The sequence below is a fragment of the Agelaius tricolor genome, unplaced genomic scaffold (assembly GCF_023055355.1).
Source record: "Agelaius tricolor isolate 1412-34295 unplaced genomic scaffold, bAgeTri1.0.p SCAF_4, whole genome shotgun sequence".
In the NCBI taxonomy this organism is placed as follows: domain Eukaryota; kingdom Metazoa; phylum Chordata; class Aves; order Passeriformes; family Icteridae; genus Agelaius; species Agelaius tricolor.
The window spans coordinates 26,559,490-26,576,221 of record NW_027269264.1 but is presented as its reverse complement, the minus strand read 5'-3'; the positions used below and the strand labels follow the sequence as shown (position 1 = coordinate 26,576,221).

The 16,732-nt window shown below is 36.1% G+C and overlaps 1 protein-coding gene across 6 annotated transcripts in view; it reads left to right on the top strand.

Moving 5' to 3' along the window:
- The window catches only part of CCDC171 (coiled-coil domain containing 171), a 153,562-nt gene that overhangs the window by 125,096 nt on the left and 11,734 nt on the right, over positions 1 to 16,732 (top strand). For all 6 annotated transcript variants that reach the window (XM_071424959.1, XM_071424955.1, XM_071424957.1 and 3 more), the window contains one exon: positions 6,944 to 7,094. In XM_071424959.1, the coding sequence (XP_071281060.1) occupies positions 6,944 to 7,094 (151 nt within the window). The remainder of the gene's footprint in view (positions 1 to 6,943; positions 7,095 to 16,732) is intronic.

Sequence of the window (16,732 nt, the reverse complement as noted above, 5' to 3'; positions counted from 1 at the left end):
GATCTCACATTTACCTCACATTTACATTCCATGTGAAGTTGTTTTAGATTTTTCTACTTCGCAATCTGATAGCTTAACATCTGCTTCTGTCCCCTCCTTGAAATGTTCTCCTACACATTCACCTATAGTAAATCAATAGATTTTAGGTAATTTTTAGGCAATTAAGGCTTAGTGTTTAGATAACATTTATTTATAAAAATGGTTTTGTTTATATAAGATATCCATATGTAAGGAATATGAGGAATTTCATATGAGGAATAATAAGTCATTTTAAGGAATGAGAAAATGAGACTATGCTTTTTAAAATTTCTTTTAGTAACATATATTCAGTTATGGGAAACAGAATTCTATACTTCAACATTTGTATGGTTTTTTCTGGTTCCAAGATGTCATTTCAATAGGCCAAAGGCAATACCATCAAGTTTCAGACAACTTGTACTTCACTTGACATTTCACCTGAATTTTGATGGGAAGTTTTGCTCTCTTCTTTCCCTCAACACTGAATGTGTGATGGGATACCATTATGTTTTGTAGTAAGACTGCATCCAGACTTTTCTGTACTGACGGTTGCTGTTTGGCTCTTCTCATCAGTGATAATGCATTATGTTTGCATAAGATAGATTTTCATGCTCACCTAAAATGTAGGCTTTATAGTAGTGTCAGTGACTACCCTTCTGTCTTTCATCCCTGTCTAGAATATACACTGCAAAAGAAGCTGATAGACACTGAGAAGAAGACAGGATACCAGCCTGAAACTTCCTTCAGTTTCCATTTCTTTCTCACTAAAACCACTTCCTTGAAAAATTCTAACCTTTCTTCACAAACTCAAATATTAATTTTGAATCAAGACTGAAAGAGGATGGGAAGAGTGGTAGCATTTTCCCCATTTGTAGCTTAAACTACAAATTCTTTGGGGCCAGAATTGTTTCTCCTTTACATTTTGCATGCAACTGTGCTTGACTTTGTGCAATAGACAGTGAGAATGGGCTTTGCATATAAACATTATTGGCCTATAAAAACTGGTATTTCCTTAATTTTGTTAAGTGACAATTTTCTTGCATATTCCAGAGTTATTTCTAAATAGTCAAGGCTGCAGGTAGCTAGCTCCTTTGCTATAAAATTCTCAGGATGCTTTCTGCTTGGTCATACCAACTAAACACATTTGTCTTAATTTATCAGTTTCTAAAAGATTGAGGTAATTTCTGAAAGTCTTACACTTTGGAATAATTTTCATGGCAATTGTTGTTATGCCCATCCACTGTGGTTTCCAGTAGAAGCACTTTCTCTTCCGTCGCTGTCAATTTCAATGCTCCCTTTTCAATTTTCTTGTAGGAAGTCATGTCATTACCTCTTGCAGAGAATCTAGCCTTTTATTTAGAGCTTCATTCCCTTGGGGTATCTGCTGAGACCTACAGGATAAAGTAATTGTTATTGAAGCGAAGGGGATAGAGTTAGGCCCCGTGTGTGGCACTGAGTCAGCTTTTGTTGGGGGAAAAAAAAAGTTGTAACAAAACTGACCTGCTTTTTGGCACATTTAAATTGTGCATGCCACGCTTGAATGGAACTGAACAAAAAGTTTAGTGTTGAAATGAGATACAAGGAGAATAGATCATTAAAGAAGTGCCAAACAGCTGCAAAAGTGCAACTTTGCTGAATGCAGTTTCCCTTGAGGTTTTTTCCCCCATTCCAGAGAAGCTGCTGTATTTATATCCTTCACTGATGCCACTAGATGTTTTGGACTATGGATCAAGGCAGCCACGATGGGTTTTCAAATGCTCAAATATATGGGGAAAATTTATTGCAATAATTTCTTCTCAAAATATAGCTCTCTTAAAGATATAATAATTATCCTGAAATCTTGTTTCTGAAAACAATAACTAATTGATGTATGTTTTGTTTTCTAGACTCATTTTAATGAATTTTATATATGTTAGTTCAAAGCAAGGCAGTAATGACACACATACAGAACCCCACTCCATGGAGTTTTGCTTTCTACCAGTTGTTTTTGCCTGAATTCCACTTCAGCCAAACTCTGTACCAGGAATGAAATTCTCAGTCTTTTCAGATTCTCATGTAAGCAGTTTGTTAATTTAGTTAACCAGTGTTAATCTTTCATTCTTCAGAAGTTCATTCATTATTCCTTCTCTTGTTCTTTTTTATCTTTTTGTATACATAGTCCTGTGGTAATTTGCTATGTGCTAACACTGTGTTTAGTTGAATAATTCCTGAAAGAAGGGCCAGGCAGTCAAACATGAGTTACAACTTTTCTGTACATCTCTGGTTTTTAAAATATGCTATATAAAGTAGATGGCCTTGTTACTCTGACTGCTCCATCTGATGTTACAAAGTCAATGCTTATATTGTCAGGCTGTTAGTCTTTTTGACACCTTTAATTAAGCATCATTTCAGCACAGTAAACCTTCCTTTAGGTTTATTCCTTTTGAACATGAGATGCAGTCCTAGGATAACAGCATGCCAAATAAGTCCTGAGATAATGTAATAGCACTGATATGAAAAGAAACTGATTTTTAATAATTTAGTATTTTATTTGTAACTTTAGAATACTGGAAAACTTTATATGGAATTTTTCATTCACTACAATTTGTAACTCATAATTCAAATAATTTTTTAAACTGTTCTCAATATCCAAACACTAAGCACAAGGGAGACAACATGTTTAGTGTTTTAAGTGGGAATTTAAAAGGCCTTTTTTATAATGTATGATAAATATATTAACACTTTGATGAGAGGTCTTCTGCTAATTTGCACATGCTGATCTGTGTATTTCATGTTGTATGTTTCTACTATAACTTCAATGAGAACAGCTAAAGTTTGAATAACCTTGAATTTCAGCAATTAATTTTTGAAAAAGATTGGTTTTCTTTTTGTGTTTTCAATTTCTTGAAGATTGTTATGTAATTTGTCAGTATTAGCCATTTTTCACTTTAAATAAAGTATTCCAGATGAAATAATACTTGAAATAAAGTACTGCAGATTGAAGTCTTTCAGTCTTGTAGATTTACAGGCAGCAATACATGCAAATGCAGTTTTATGGCAACTATAGCACCATCCACCAGAAAATTACTGGCTATAGAAATGGTGTACAGAATTTGACAGTGACTGGTTATTCAAAAGTGCATGCATGGACTGTTGCAAAAAATGGATTTACATGTCCCCTGGAGAACTGTCCTAAGCTTAAGTGTTTTCAGTCCTTTTAAAGATTAATATGGGGAAAGAAAGCATGGCTTAAATGTTGCTCTTTTGCTCTGATGTTCACTGGTTTGTAGCTTATAAACAGCATCAACTTAGTTAATTTTATTTTTCTCTCAACTTTGGTTTCTCATTTCACCACCTGTAGCGAAAGCCAAAACTTTTTATGCATACCCTCATATTACAGATGAGACCTCTCTGAAAGGTCATCAAGGCCTTCTTCCACTCAAAATCTTCAGAGGCCTTTTTTCTAATTGAATAAAGATCTAAATTTTAAATTGAATAAAGATCTAAAGTTTAAAATACTTAGTTCCCTTATGGTATGACCTGATTAAAAAAAAAAAAAAAAATCTGATTTTGCTCTCAAAGACAGTTAAAGTCTTAGGGACTCCCTCTTAGGGATTTTCTGGATAGGGATACTGTAGCTGTAAAAAAAGAGATTGTCAGAAGTATTTAGACTTAAAATAATCTGTCCATTGAAAGTTTTACTTGAAAAGAGAATTCGGGCACTCTTGCACATTTTATTCCTAGTCCAACAACTTCAGCCTAAAAGCATCCTTTTTCCATACCAACCAAGAATATAGTTTTATCTTGTGAGTTGTAGCCAGTTATCTGGGAATTCATGTGTCTGAAGTTTTCATGAAGCTGCCTATGTCTTGTCTTAGTGCTGGAGCACAGGTCTCCTCTCACAGACACTTTTGGATTAAAAGCACTCCTACTATTTGCTTCTGCCATATCACTAGTATGTGATGTAGGATGTTGATGTCATAAATGATATTAACATCCTCTATACATTAAAGCATTGAGTGGAGTGAAAAGAAAGAAAAGAGATTGCTGTAAAAAAAACCATTCAGCATCTGATTATTTCTTCTTTTTGTTTTTGATTATTGTGAAGCAATTATGTACAATTTTTGCTCTTAAAATTGACAATCCTAGGTAAATTTCAGCCACTGGATTTGTGTTCAGTCTCTAGGATGACTTTGTACTAACCACTGAATTTGCTTAAGGTTGGAAGGGACCTTTGAGGGTTCTTTGGTCCAAGCCCCTTGCACAAGCAAGGAGGAACACCTAGGGCCAGTAATGTTTAAAATCAGTATTCTTCAATTCCACTGTTTTTGTGACCTCCTTAATTAAGTCTTCTCCCCACTAACTTTCCTACAATACTCATCTAAAATTGTTTTAGATTTCATAATGAGTTGCAGTAATATTGGTTCCTGTAAGTCTGGGGATCACTATGTCTTGCCTTTCTGAACAGAAGTAATTTTCTGGTGTGTGTTCTTGAAACATTTTGTGTGTAACTGAAGACAAGTTTTTATTGTTTTATGGTCTGTTCTCAGTTTTAATGTCACACTATTACCAGCACATTCAAAATGAGAAATGCTTGCTTAGATGCAGACCATGCAAAAGTGTACAAATGCCAAATTTTATATTTTAAAAATTAATCAGAAGTGTTGCTGAAACATCTTATTGTTATGTATACTTAAAAACTATATATATATATCTTACTGCTATGTGTACTTAAAAACAAAAGAAAGCACTTATTAGGAGGAGTGGAAGAAATTTCTGCAGAGCCAGATTTGCATTCTGGGAAATTCTGTCATCTGACTTTCTTGAACAGAAACAATTTCCAGCGCTGCAGATATATTTGTATCTGTAAAGTTCAAATAGGGATCTCATTTGAAGTTCTGAACTCCTATACAGATACCTTTAAGGTGTAGGTGACAGATATTATAACTTGCATGTGGCTGGGTTCTAAGCCCATTCCTTGTGTATCAGGCTTTCCAGTAAGTGTAACTTTTGTATTGTTGAAGACAGATCTCTCAGTCTGTGACTGACATAAGTTTCTTAAAATCATTTTTGCCTTCCAGGGCCACATCTGAAAATCCAATATACTTGCCCTTCCGCAGATGGCATTTAGAATAAGTATTCTTCATGCTCATGCCACCCCTGGAAGTCCCAAAAATAATTTAGGCAGGAAAGGCCTAAACTAACTCTAACTCTTTGCTTGGGAGTTGGGGTATACTGGAAGGAATGTGTACATGTGGGTGCATAAATGCCATCTTCCACATTCATAAGGAACCATTAGTAACTGCAAAACTACTTTCTTCTGGACTAAAAAGAAATCTAAGCTATTTAAAAAATCGCTATGTTTGAAAATAAGGGTTTGTGAATACATTTTTTCCTAGATTTAAAATTTTCAAATTCATTAAATGAGAGAACAAATTAAATATCTGTGTAGGTCACCAAGGAATTAAATAATGCTGTTTCAGATAACTGCATGGCCTTAGAGTACCTGTGGAGATGTAGGCTGAAGCTGTATAACTTAATGGCTTCACTAGCTTTGAAGTAGCAGAGGTAAAAGGATGAAGTTAAGGAAATGTCTCTACATTCTAGTTCAGTGAGACCTTTAAATATCATGTGTGAAAGGAACACATGAGATTCTTGCTATGAGATATGAGACATAGCTTGTAATGCAATGGGTCACAGGCCCAAATAATAGTCCTCTTTCAACATGTCTGATTTTTAATATGTGGGCTGTTGCCATTTGAAGACTCTCAGGCAGTATTACGTGGCGTGAGATATATCCCCACTCCTTCTTGGTATTGTTTCTGAATAGATGCAGCATTTTAGTTGTGTTGAATGCGAAATAAAAAAAAAAAAAATTAAAAGCAGGACTAGAGATGAGAGTGGCAGGCTTACAGAGCTATGTGAATACACTATCAGGGTTAGAACCATAGCATTTAAAACATTTTGGATATTTTTTTCTGATAAGAAAAGATAGGGTGGTGTTGACTTGCCATATCAGTTTTCTACACTTAACATTAAAATAACCTGATAGATTTCAGTGGTTACCTTTATTCTGAAAAGCAGCAGTGTGTTTGAGAACAAGGAAAGGAAAACAGTTAAGACCTTAGTGAATGTCTGGTTGTGGTACCATAGTTTATAAGTCTGTACTACAGACATATTCAGAAGGCCAATTTCATTTTATCTGTTATATGTTCTTACAGTTGCAGCTTGCTATGGCTCATTTCAAAGGGGAAAACTGTAACTTACAAAATGTGATTAACCAGTTGTAAAGACCAATAATCTCAAAAGTGTTAGACTATTTAGAATATATAAAGTTACCACTATTGTCAAATCATTTGTTCTCTCTTGTGCTGATAACTTTATTATCAGTCTGATCGATATTACACAATTGGGACATTCTTTCACTATATACATGAAAACAATTATATTTTCCCAGCTATACTGTAATTAGATTATTTGCTTCCAGAGATCTGTAGCTTTACCGTATTTCTTTTGTTTCTGACAAATTAATTTTCTTAACATGAATTGGGAGGACTCATTTTGAAAGTATGAAAAATCACCTAAAATTGTGTAGTGATTCTTTATAAGCAAATTGCATGTTCACTGAGTTTTGTAGTTAAATAAAATAAAAAATAGTACCAACTGTTCAATGCAGTACTGCATGTTTGAAAATAGCTCACTTTGTAATTGGGGTACAGAGTCATTTGCTTTTCCTCAAAGCTATCAATATTTCAGATTTTTGAAGAAGTAAAAAAATCTCATGTTAGACATCTGGTTAAGTCCTTACTTACAATCTAAGTGCCTGGTTTACAACTTCTGTTTGATTTTTGCAATTAATAAAAATTAGATCTTCTGTAATGATGTATGCTACTTGGCATTTAAGTATAGCTTGTCTGGCACTAAAGATTTGTTTTACTTTTTAAAGGGTGTGATTCAAAGTTTCATGGAAGTCTACCAACTTGCAGTTTCCAGAGTTGAAATATTAGTGAGAGAAACAGAATCTTTTCAGCTTGACATTGCAGCTCTAAAGTCCAGGCTCCAAACAGCTAGTCTTCATAAAAGGGACCTTACAAATGGTAAGTCTTCTTTTCAAGCAATTTTTGTCTTTTCAGTGTGTCTTCTTATGCAGCATCTCTCTTTATGCTGTATAGTTTCTGTAGGGGAAATACAGTAATATTTATGTATAAACGTAATAGAGCAATAAAACCAGTGTGAATAGAAACTTTTTTCTGAAGAGAAATTGAATGGTAAAAGTTAACACAGGGTTTAATTTTTACTACTGTATCTTCTACAAGGACCTGTTCACATGCTGGAAAAGTACGCATTGTGAATTTTACCAGTAATAGTTGAACTTTGGACCTGAAGAATTTTACATCTAGAGATGTTGGATGTTAAACCGGAATGTTATTAGCTTCATGTAATCAAAGTGTTTCTTAGGAGATCTGAATTATTTTTAGACAATTGTGGTTATGAATAATACTTCTCAGTAAACTTAGAAAGTTAATTTCAGAAATAATTTCTGGTCTAAAAATATTGTTGCCCACAAACTGCTTGGATTTGTTTAAGGGTAATAAGATGGGTCTTCAGATTTGAGATCTCTCTCTAGGGGAATTACTAAATGCAGATTTATTTGTGTCACACAGTCCGGAGGCTAGGCACATAAACTGTCATAAATATGTAGCCAAGTATCTCTGGAGTGACACTCTGTAGGATGTGCAACTTACATAACACTCACTGTATTTCTCTCCCATCTCTTCTTAGTTTTATACAGAGGATAAAGGAGAAGGCTTTGGAGTTGGTGGTGGTTGTTGTTGTTGTTCTTCTTCCCTTCCTACTGTCTTTTCTTTTAGTCTTGTGTAGTAAATGGCCATAAAGAAAATTAGTATTGTTTGTCTTTCTTTTTGAAACAGGAGACCTGTAAGAAGAGAGCTGTCACAATGCAAATGACATAAATACTGTAGTAAACATATAGTGAAAGGCTGTGACTGTGGCTTTGGCTTTGGTTGTTTCCAACAGAATTATAGTAATTTCTCATCCTACTTCTTACAGCACTATGGGAAATTACTGCAAATATAAACTCTATTAATCAGTGCTGAATTTGAGTTTTAACATCTTGAGGTGACAATTGTTGAATGAAAACTTTGTTTATTTCTGATTACACAACCTTTCTAAGAAATGAAATGACTTTGCTGAAATTGCTTTTTTCCTCTTCCAACCAGACTCTTTTGATGTCTTCTGCTATGTTTATGTGTGTCCTGCTGAGCCTGTGCCCAATGTAATTGGACTTCTCCTTTGCCTATTATGGTTGTTTTTGTTGATGACCACTTGTTTACTAAAGATTGGGAAGTCTGCCAAACTTGCAGCAAGGTTTGCTTTCATTTGCATTGGGCGAGCTTTTAACAAAGATTATGCTAGTCCTGTCTGTGAAGGGCTTTGCAGTGGCCTGATACATTACAGTGAAAACCAGCTCTTCGATGTCTGTGTAAATGCAGTGTTTTTTAAGTAGTTTGTATCTGCCCAATGTAAAGATTATACTATTTGCATTGTGGAGGGATCTCTTAGCCCTCTGGGGAGAACGGTAGTTCTTCCTTTAGGTGAAGTTTAATTTGAATCTGGGCCTAAGCATTAATATGAAATGTTTTAAAATTTTAATGTAAAAGTGAAAACATTCAGAATGAGAGTCTTAAGTTGCCATGAAAAAGTGATTATGGTATACTTTGTAGTATCTGGGTTTTCTGTAAATTTGTCCCTAATATTTGTAAAAGTTGCATTAAGCATGAATTTTAATAACTTCAGGCATTGGAGCTTTGCAGTGTGACTTAGATTTTAAAGGTGCTAGTTGATACTGTTTTGGTTTGATTTTGAGGAAATTCTGCAGTGAATTGCTTTCTCTAGTATAAAAAGTAGAACAGATTTTTTTGCTTATTTTAAATGAAAGGGAGTAATGACTTCTTAAGTACATATTTGGTTTCAAAATTAGACTAGCTTTGTTAGTTTTAATTCACTGTCTTCAATGATATATCCATTGCAGACAAAATTTTACGTGGAGGTGGCAAACACAGCACTTGGACTGTATTGGTTGCCATTCGTATGACATATGTTTGTGTTTCCTGGAGAGTAACTATTGCTCAGTGCTGAAATACATTTTTTAATTCTTCCAGTTGTGTATCATGTGTGGACTCTTACCTTATCAAATTGGGATTTATCTCACATGTTGTGACTGTTTTTTGATGTCTTTTATGCTAGTCGCTTAAGGATCTTGCCCCGTCTTGCATTGCATGCAAGTTTGGCCCATCCATGAGTATTGATATTTTCCATGCTTATTGCTTTCCTAATTGACCTGTTTCTACTGAAATTTTGTAACTATGTCACCTTTCTTTCTATTCACACCACTTCTCTCTTCTGCTGCTTTGGGTTTTGCTTATAATTTTAGAAACAAAACTGATGGCATGAGGCAAAATTGGTGATTCTAACTCCTCATCTTTTATCTCAGACTCTGAATTGACATCTCCATCCTCCAGTCCATTTCTAGTCCAAGCACCTTCCTTCTAGTCAATAGAGTTTAGATTCTGAGATTGCTGTATGTGGTCATGCTAATGCCAACAGAGGGGAACAAGAAGAGATGTGATTATGATGGACAGAGGTGAGATGAGCACTGGAAACATTGCTTATAGAGAAGAGAATTATGTAGGGAGAAGTGAAGTCAGTGGCAGAATGTCTCTGTAGTCTTCATTAGTGCCCAGCTATCTATCTGTCGTACTTGTCTTTGACGATTCTTACTCTGTGGAGAAAAAGGCCCTGTGCATTTTTAAATCTTGCAACTCTTTAAAATTCAGTATGGCTGAAAAACAGCTTAGGTTTTCTACCTGTCTTCCTTTCTTCTTCTTTCCTTCTTTCTGCTCCCGCTCCCTTCCTCCTCCTCCCCCTCTCCCTGCCCTCCTCCCACCCCCCCCACCCCCCACCTTTTTCAATTGTTCTCTATTCCTGAGGGTTCTTGGTTGGTTGGTTTCAGTTTTTTTAACTTCTTCCGATTTTTTGTTTTTTGCCAACTGCTTCTGAAATTTCCCTTACATTTCCAAAATGCCCCTTTTTTTTTCTTCTATTAGGAAACTATCAACATTTTTTAATACTCCTTCCTGCCTATTTCTTGTTTAGAAACATCCAGTAATATAAATATCATGAACTGGACTGTGCTGAATTCTACTGCCTTTATTAATTTTTATTCTTCTTCAGATACATTGCTTTATTATTATACTTGCACATTCTTTCAGGGTTGCAGTAATAAGTAGACCTTGAACTGAGAGCTTAGAAGTGCTTTATTGTGCAGTAGTGCAGTCATAGGCAGTTCTTTGTGGGTGCTGCGTGGCAATGTGTCATCATATTTAGTTACATGGCAAGTATTTGAATCCATGGTATCCAAGGGGCTTTTGCTGCAAGTGCAGTGTTGCAGGATGTGGATACAGTGACACTCTCTTTTCCAGGGTGACTGGACACATTGGTGGAACAGTGAACAGAATTCAGTTCATTATAAAATATTTTCAGAAAGTCTTCTTGTAGCTTCCAGCCCTAAGATTTTATACCTGATATCAGTACTTGTGTCAGAAGTTGAAGAATGTAAAATAATCTGGTATCAGTTCTGGTAAACAAAAGAAGTCACTTTTGTGCTTATTGTCAGGTGCTTCTCTCTGAACCTGCATGGGCACTGATCTGGTGATACTCCTTCCTTTTTCTGTTTTCACCTCAGAATCAAAGGAGAATAAAAATGAAGAGCAAAATACAGTAATTTCTAAAGATTATGAAGAGAGAAAAGCTTTGTGTTTACTGGAGAAATGGAAATTGGGGGACCCAAAAAGACAACTTTATCTGAAAGGGGGAGAAAGTGAGTTTCAGATGGATGAGAGGGGTGAAGCAAAGAGGTCTGTAAATGTACTAGAATTCCCTAACTGTGAAAACAACTGTTGTCTTTTGATGCTCCTAGCTGACATGAAAGTAAAGTCACTCATTGGTTTAATGTGGCTATATTTTTGTGTCATATCTTTTTCACCACAGTTGTGTTTGTGTCTATCCTTTGTCTAGAAATGTCTTGTGATATCACTTAAAGTATTGAAAATACAGAAATCGTGCCTTTTGTTGAGGTGAGAGAAGCAGGCAGAATGATCTTTTGCATGAATAGTATGTATTTGTTTTTGAGAACCTAGTGATTGACATATCGTTTCATACTTCTGTGTTGAAAAATGCATTAAGCAAGATGTACACTTTCTTCCCTACTCAAAGCAGTCAGCACTCAGTTCTCATCATCTACATGAACCCTATGCATAGATAATAGAGAGAAAAGACATATTTAAAACTCAAACTTATGAGCTAACTATTTCCCTGACATTTTCTCCCTACTTAACCAAGCTGATCCGGGCAGTGGTTTTACGTGTCTTTCCCCCATATACTTTGTTTCCTTGTCACCAGTTCAATCTGTTCAATCTGTTATGGCTAAGACCTGCATCTAGCAAGGATGCATTGTCCTAAATATAGAATTATTAGGATGGAACTAGAGAGAAAAAAAAATCCTAACTATTTACCTGTTCTCTTGCTGCATAAGGGAAAGGTATTTATCAGTGTCATTTTAAATGTCAGAGCCATATTTCTGATGTAGCTGGAGGAATTCTTCCCAGATGTTGCAAGAAGTAGGTAGGTCCTGAATGAAAACTCTCTGTTGTGGTTTGACATGACAAAGATGCCAGGCACCCACAAAAGTCTCTCACTCACTCTTCCCTACCGCAGCTGGGCAGAGGAGAGAAAAATTTAATGAAGGCTTCATGAGTTGAGATAAGGACTGGGAGAAAACACTCCAGGGACAAAACCAGGTTCAACTTAAAGGTAAAACATGAATCTATTACTAACAGAGTCAGAGGAGGATAATAAGAAGTAAAATAGGCACTTAAAAACACATTTTCTTCCCCCACCCCTCTCTCCTTCCCACCAACAGTGCAGGGAGACAGGGCATGGGGGTTTGGTCAGTTTGTCACCCTGATCTTCCACTGCTGAGTGAGAGGAATCCTTACTCTGCTGCACCATGGGGTCCCTCCCACAGGAGAAGGTTCTCCATGCACTTCTCCAATGTGGCTCCGATCTCACGAGCAGCAGCCCTATCAAAGCTGCTGCAATGTGAGTCCCTCCCACAGGCACACAGTACTCTTACTAAGTTTAATGTCTCTGTAAGACTGAATCCACCAGTAATATCTTCCTGAAATCCTGTTTTTATTGAAATATTTGCATTTCTTTCCTGACTTTGAGTAATTTGGCATCACTTTGTGAGAAATTACTCTGACTTTCAAAGGTTTATTAAACCTTAAAAAAATACAGCAAAGGACTGAATAAGGAAAAAGAACAGCACACTGGGAGTTGGTGCCCAGCTGCTACGAACTTGTCCATAAAAATGGGGGTTGCATCAGGCAGTGCTGACTCCTCCTAAAGTCTGCCAGTCAGCTCTTCTTCGCCGTCCATTGGTGGAGACTTTCTTGTAACCCTTCTCTCCACATTTTCTGCACAGCCCAGACTGTCTAGTGGCAGCAGTACAGAGGGGGTGAAAGGGCACTATAGGGAGAACAGAGGACATCTAAACAACAAACCACAATAATATAACTATACATCAATAAATCTTCTCTTAACATACACACAATATTCATCTCTTAATTACGAGAGGCAATCATCCTATAACAACTTGCCAGCCTTACTGCATAGCTAAGGAATGCACATGTCCTAAAGCAAATGATCACTTGGTCACCTGGTATTGCTTACACAAGTAATAGTTGTAAATAAACAGTATAAATTATATAGTTTAAAATAATACTACTGCTACTACTACTAATAACAACAACAACCTGTATTACAACTCACATTCTGCAACTTAGGGTAATGTAAAAAGCAGTTACAGTAATCCAACAACATGTTTGCTATTTTGTAAAGAATGCTTCCTTTTCTATGCAAAAATTTTTTGATACTCATTATTCTAGGTACGTGAACTTTAAACTTGTCAGACTGTTATATTTGAAAATTATAGTAATTTGATTAAAATGTTGCCTATAAGGCAAAAGGTTCAGTTAATAGAATCCATATGTAATTAAAGTGCATAACCAAATGTAATCAGACCCCAGTGACTGGTGCCTTCATATTGATAGTTTTACAGTGGCCTCTGGGGTTGAAAGTTTATGTTACAGTTACCAATGTAGCTGTGCTCCAGAAAAAGAACAAGGCAGTGTAGCTGTTGAAGCAGGTATGACAAGGTCTCAAACTGATAATCATACAACAAAAGTAGCTGATAGTCTGAATTTTGCAGCTGTCTTCCACTTGGCAGGTGGAAGAAGCACAAAACTGCTGTATTGTACTTGTCAAAGTGTTGCATTCTGCAGCAGTACTGCTATGTAAACATTCCTAAATGAAGGAAGTATGTCCAATGAGAGCAAGTAACAGTGTATTTTTTAATAATATAGTTGCTTCATTTGTGTGAATTCATGTTTTAATCATCTGAAAGTTATAGACACAACACTTTGTACCAAGCCACAAAAGAAGTTTAAAAAAATTTCCTGAACTTAAAAAAAAAGTAAAATATTTTCTCTGGACAGTTTTAAGAGTTGACATCCTGTGTTAGAGTTCTCTAATCATCACCAGCACAATTTACAATCAGAACACACAGAGAGCCAGTTCAGACCAGCTCATCTGTTGACTTTGGCAGAAGCCCTTAATCTCACTGTGTGTAGCTGCCACTTGAGAGCTGGGGACTCGGCAAAGAGCCGAAGCAGGGTGGGATGCAGGGTTGGTCAATGCATGAAAACATAGGCCTGCTTCATTTCAACGACCATACACTGCTTTTTTTTATACTCTTTTCATTTTACAGCCTTTTTTTTTTTAAACCTGAAATTAAATGAGGACCTCTCATGAGCCACTGCGCTCCAGGCATAAGAAATTGTAATGTCTGGCTTCCAGAAACTGTCCCGTCAAAATGTGCTTCTGATTAGGTGGCTTAATTACAGCTGTGAAAACAATGTTGATTTAGGCCTCAAGATTCCAGTGCATGTCAGCCGTTATTAGCTAGCCTTGGACTGAAGCCACCATTTTAAAACTCTGTACCACTAAAGTCACACACTGCCTGACAACTTTTTATTTAGGCAGAAATGTTGCCAGAAGCAACACATTTTATGCAAAATATTTTTCAATGCGCAAATTTCAAATGTGACACGGTTGATGGACATAAAATAGGTAGTTATGGGTGGACCTCACCAAGTCCAAAACCTAACTTTTGCAAAAAAACCCCTACCCCAATGCATCCCCCTCCCCCATTTCAAATAGTTTTTTTCTAAAGTTTGACTGACATAATGCTTAATTTTAATTCCTTTAATTCAGTTTTATTCCAAATCCAGCATGTTGGTTTAACCACCCAATTTTATTGCATCTAAATTTTCCTGACAGTTTCATTTGCTGTTGGGAAATAAGATTGCCATTTTTGCAACATGAGAAATAATGGCTAGTTTCAAAACCAATATGTTTGAAACTTCCTTTGCCTGAAGCAGGTTAAGGCACACACTCAATTTACTTTAGGGGAAAAAAGCTCATTAAATAGTTTTTAATATTTTAATATAATTTAAATAACTGCTTTCACAGTGGGAAGGCTTATTAGGCCCATGTATTTACACCTGCAGAGAGGTAAATGTTTGGGTAATTAGGTGGTTTCCAATAATTCAGTTTTTCAGTTGAGGGTTAATACTGTAAACACTGTAGATGGACAGAAAGAGTGCTGCATTTAAACATTACATTTCCACTTTCAGCATTTTACTTTCAAGTGCTTAAGAAAGAAGCTTAAGTGGGGTTGGTTTGGGTTTTGTGGGATTTTTTTTTTTTTGTTTTGGTTTGTTTTAGTTTGGTTTTTTCCTTTGTTTGGTCTGTTCTTCAGCTCTCCTTAATGACATGAATTGGCTAAGGAATGTGAGAGAATGTGTGTGGGTGTTAACTCTCAGCAGAGGTCGGTACTTTGGAAGAGTAAGATCTACATTCTCACTTCACTGTTGCTATGAAATTCCAAATGTCCATGCTGTGTGGTTTAATGGAAACCATGAAGTTCCTAAATGACCGCAGGTTTGTTCCGCTGTTCAGCACAAAACAAATCTTTCAAGTCATTGGCTAAGTCACAAAAAAGGAGAGTCATGTTTTCAGGAAGGTAATCTCCTTTCCTTTTTTTTCCTTCATGGTTTGCATTTCTATGGCATTAGAAATGTGTTCCTAGTGAGGTACTGGAACTACCAGCTCACAAACAAGAATCCTCAGTTCCCAGGACTGAAAACAAGACACTTGGAAGCTAAAGCTGTATTCACGTCTTATCCTAAATACAGGCCAGTGCAACAATAGTACCTTTAGGAGCAACTAATTGGAAATTAATTTCGAGAAACTAATGATTTGGATAAGGAAGCAAGTCTGAAGTGTAGGTTCAAGTTTGTCTTGTAAAAAATCATCATGCATTCGTTCTCTGCCTGCAGCAGATTAGTGGAGAGCAAGGCAGTGTATGCCTACACTTTATTTCATTCAGTTTTCAAAGGAGAAATACTGGAATGAACAAGTCTTCTATTTTCTTTGCAAATACTAGGTGGGGTTTCCTGAAAAAGAATGTTTCAGAAATGCCCGAGTTGCTGTGGAGGGCAGCTGTAAGTCAGGAGACAACCATGTGATGGCTTTTTCCTTATTAGACACCTTTGCACTAGACTTTTGAAATGTGTTTCATTGGTAATACACAATGAGTTTGATTCATCAGCCGCATACATTTTCTTCCTGTTGGCTACACACTGCTTTTTCTTTTGCCTTCTTCCTACACCTATCGAAGGAGCATTTCCAGGACATCAAATTAAAAGAAACATTCATATATTATTACATATATTGTTAATGCTGTAGTAGAAATGAAAGTATTGGGAGTGCTAGACAGGGTGTTATTCCAAGAACTGGATATTATAGACCAGGACATTTAACCCTGGGATAAAGTTTTTACAAAAGAACACAGCCAAGGACACCATTTTACTGTCTTTATAGAAGAAAAGGAATATTCTCTACAAAGGCAGACAAATTCACTTCTTTCCAGACTCAAGGACTTTTACTCAGGCCAGAAGGTGCTTCCTCCTCCCTTTTGAAGAAGTTATTTCAAGAAAGAGAGCCGGGAAGCTTCTATTATTCCCTGCTAAACTGTGGGTTAAACATAAAGGGAATGTCTGTCTGTTCTGAGACTCTGAATTTGCTGAGAAATTTTTGGAGGGGATTAAAGCATAGCTGTGTGCCTGAATGAGTCTAGCATAGATGCTTAAATGGTGAGTGAATCCATGCAGTGCAGTCTGTCATATTTCTGATATTTTCTTGACATTTTAAATTTAAATCCTAAAAGTTATACTGTTGTGAATAATTATTTTCTTGTTTTCACACCTGTTTGGTTTTATGTTTCAAGCTAAGTATTTAAAGCACTGTTTATAAGGAGAAAATTCACTGCTGATCTTCAGATATTAACTTTGATAAAGAGTGCAAGATGTGTAGATGCACCCTGTGGATTGCAGTTCACTTGATGAGGATGATAGATAATAGAAAGACAATTTTTGTTGTCTTTTTGCTGTTCTTGTTTACTTTATTCTACTAGCTCACTGCCTAGATCACAGGGGGAAAAAAAAGATTAGAGTATGACCTAGGGCAGTGT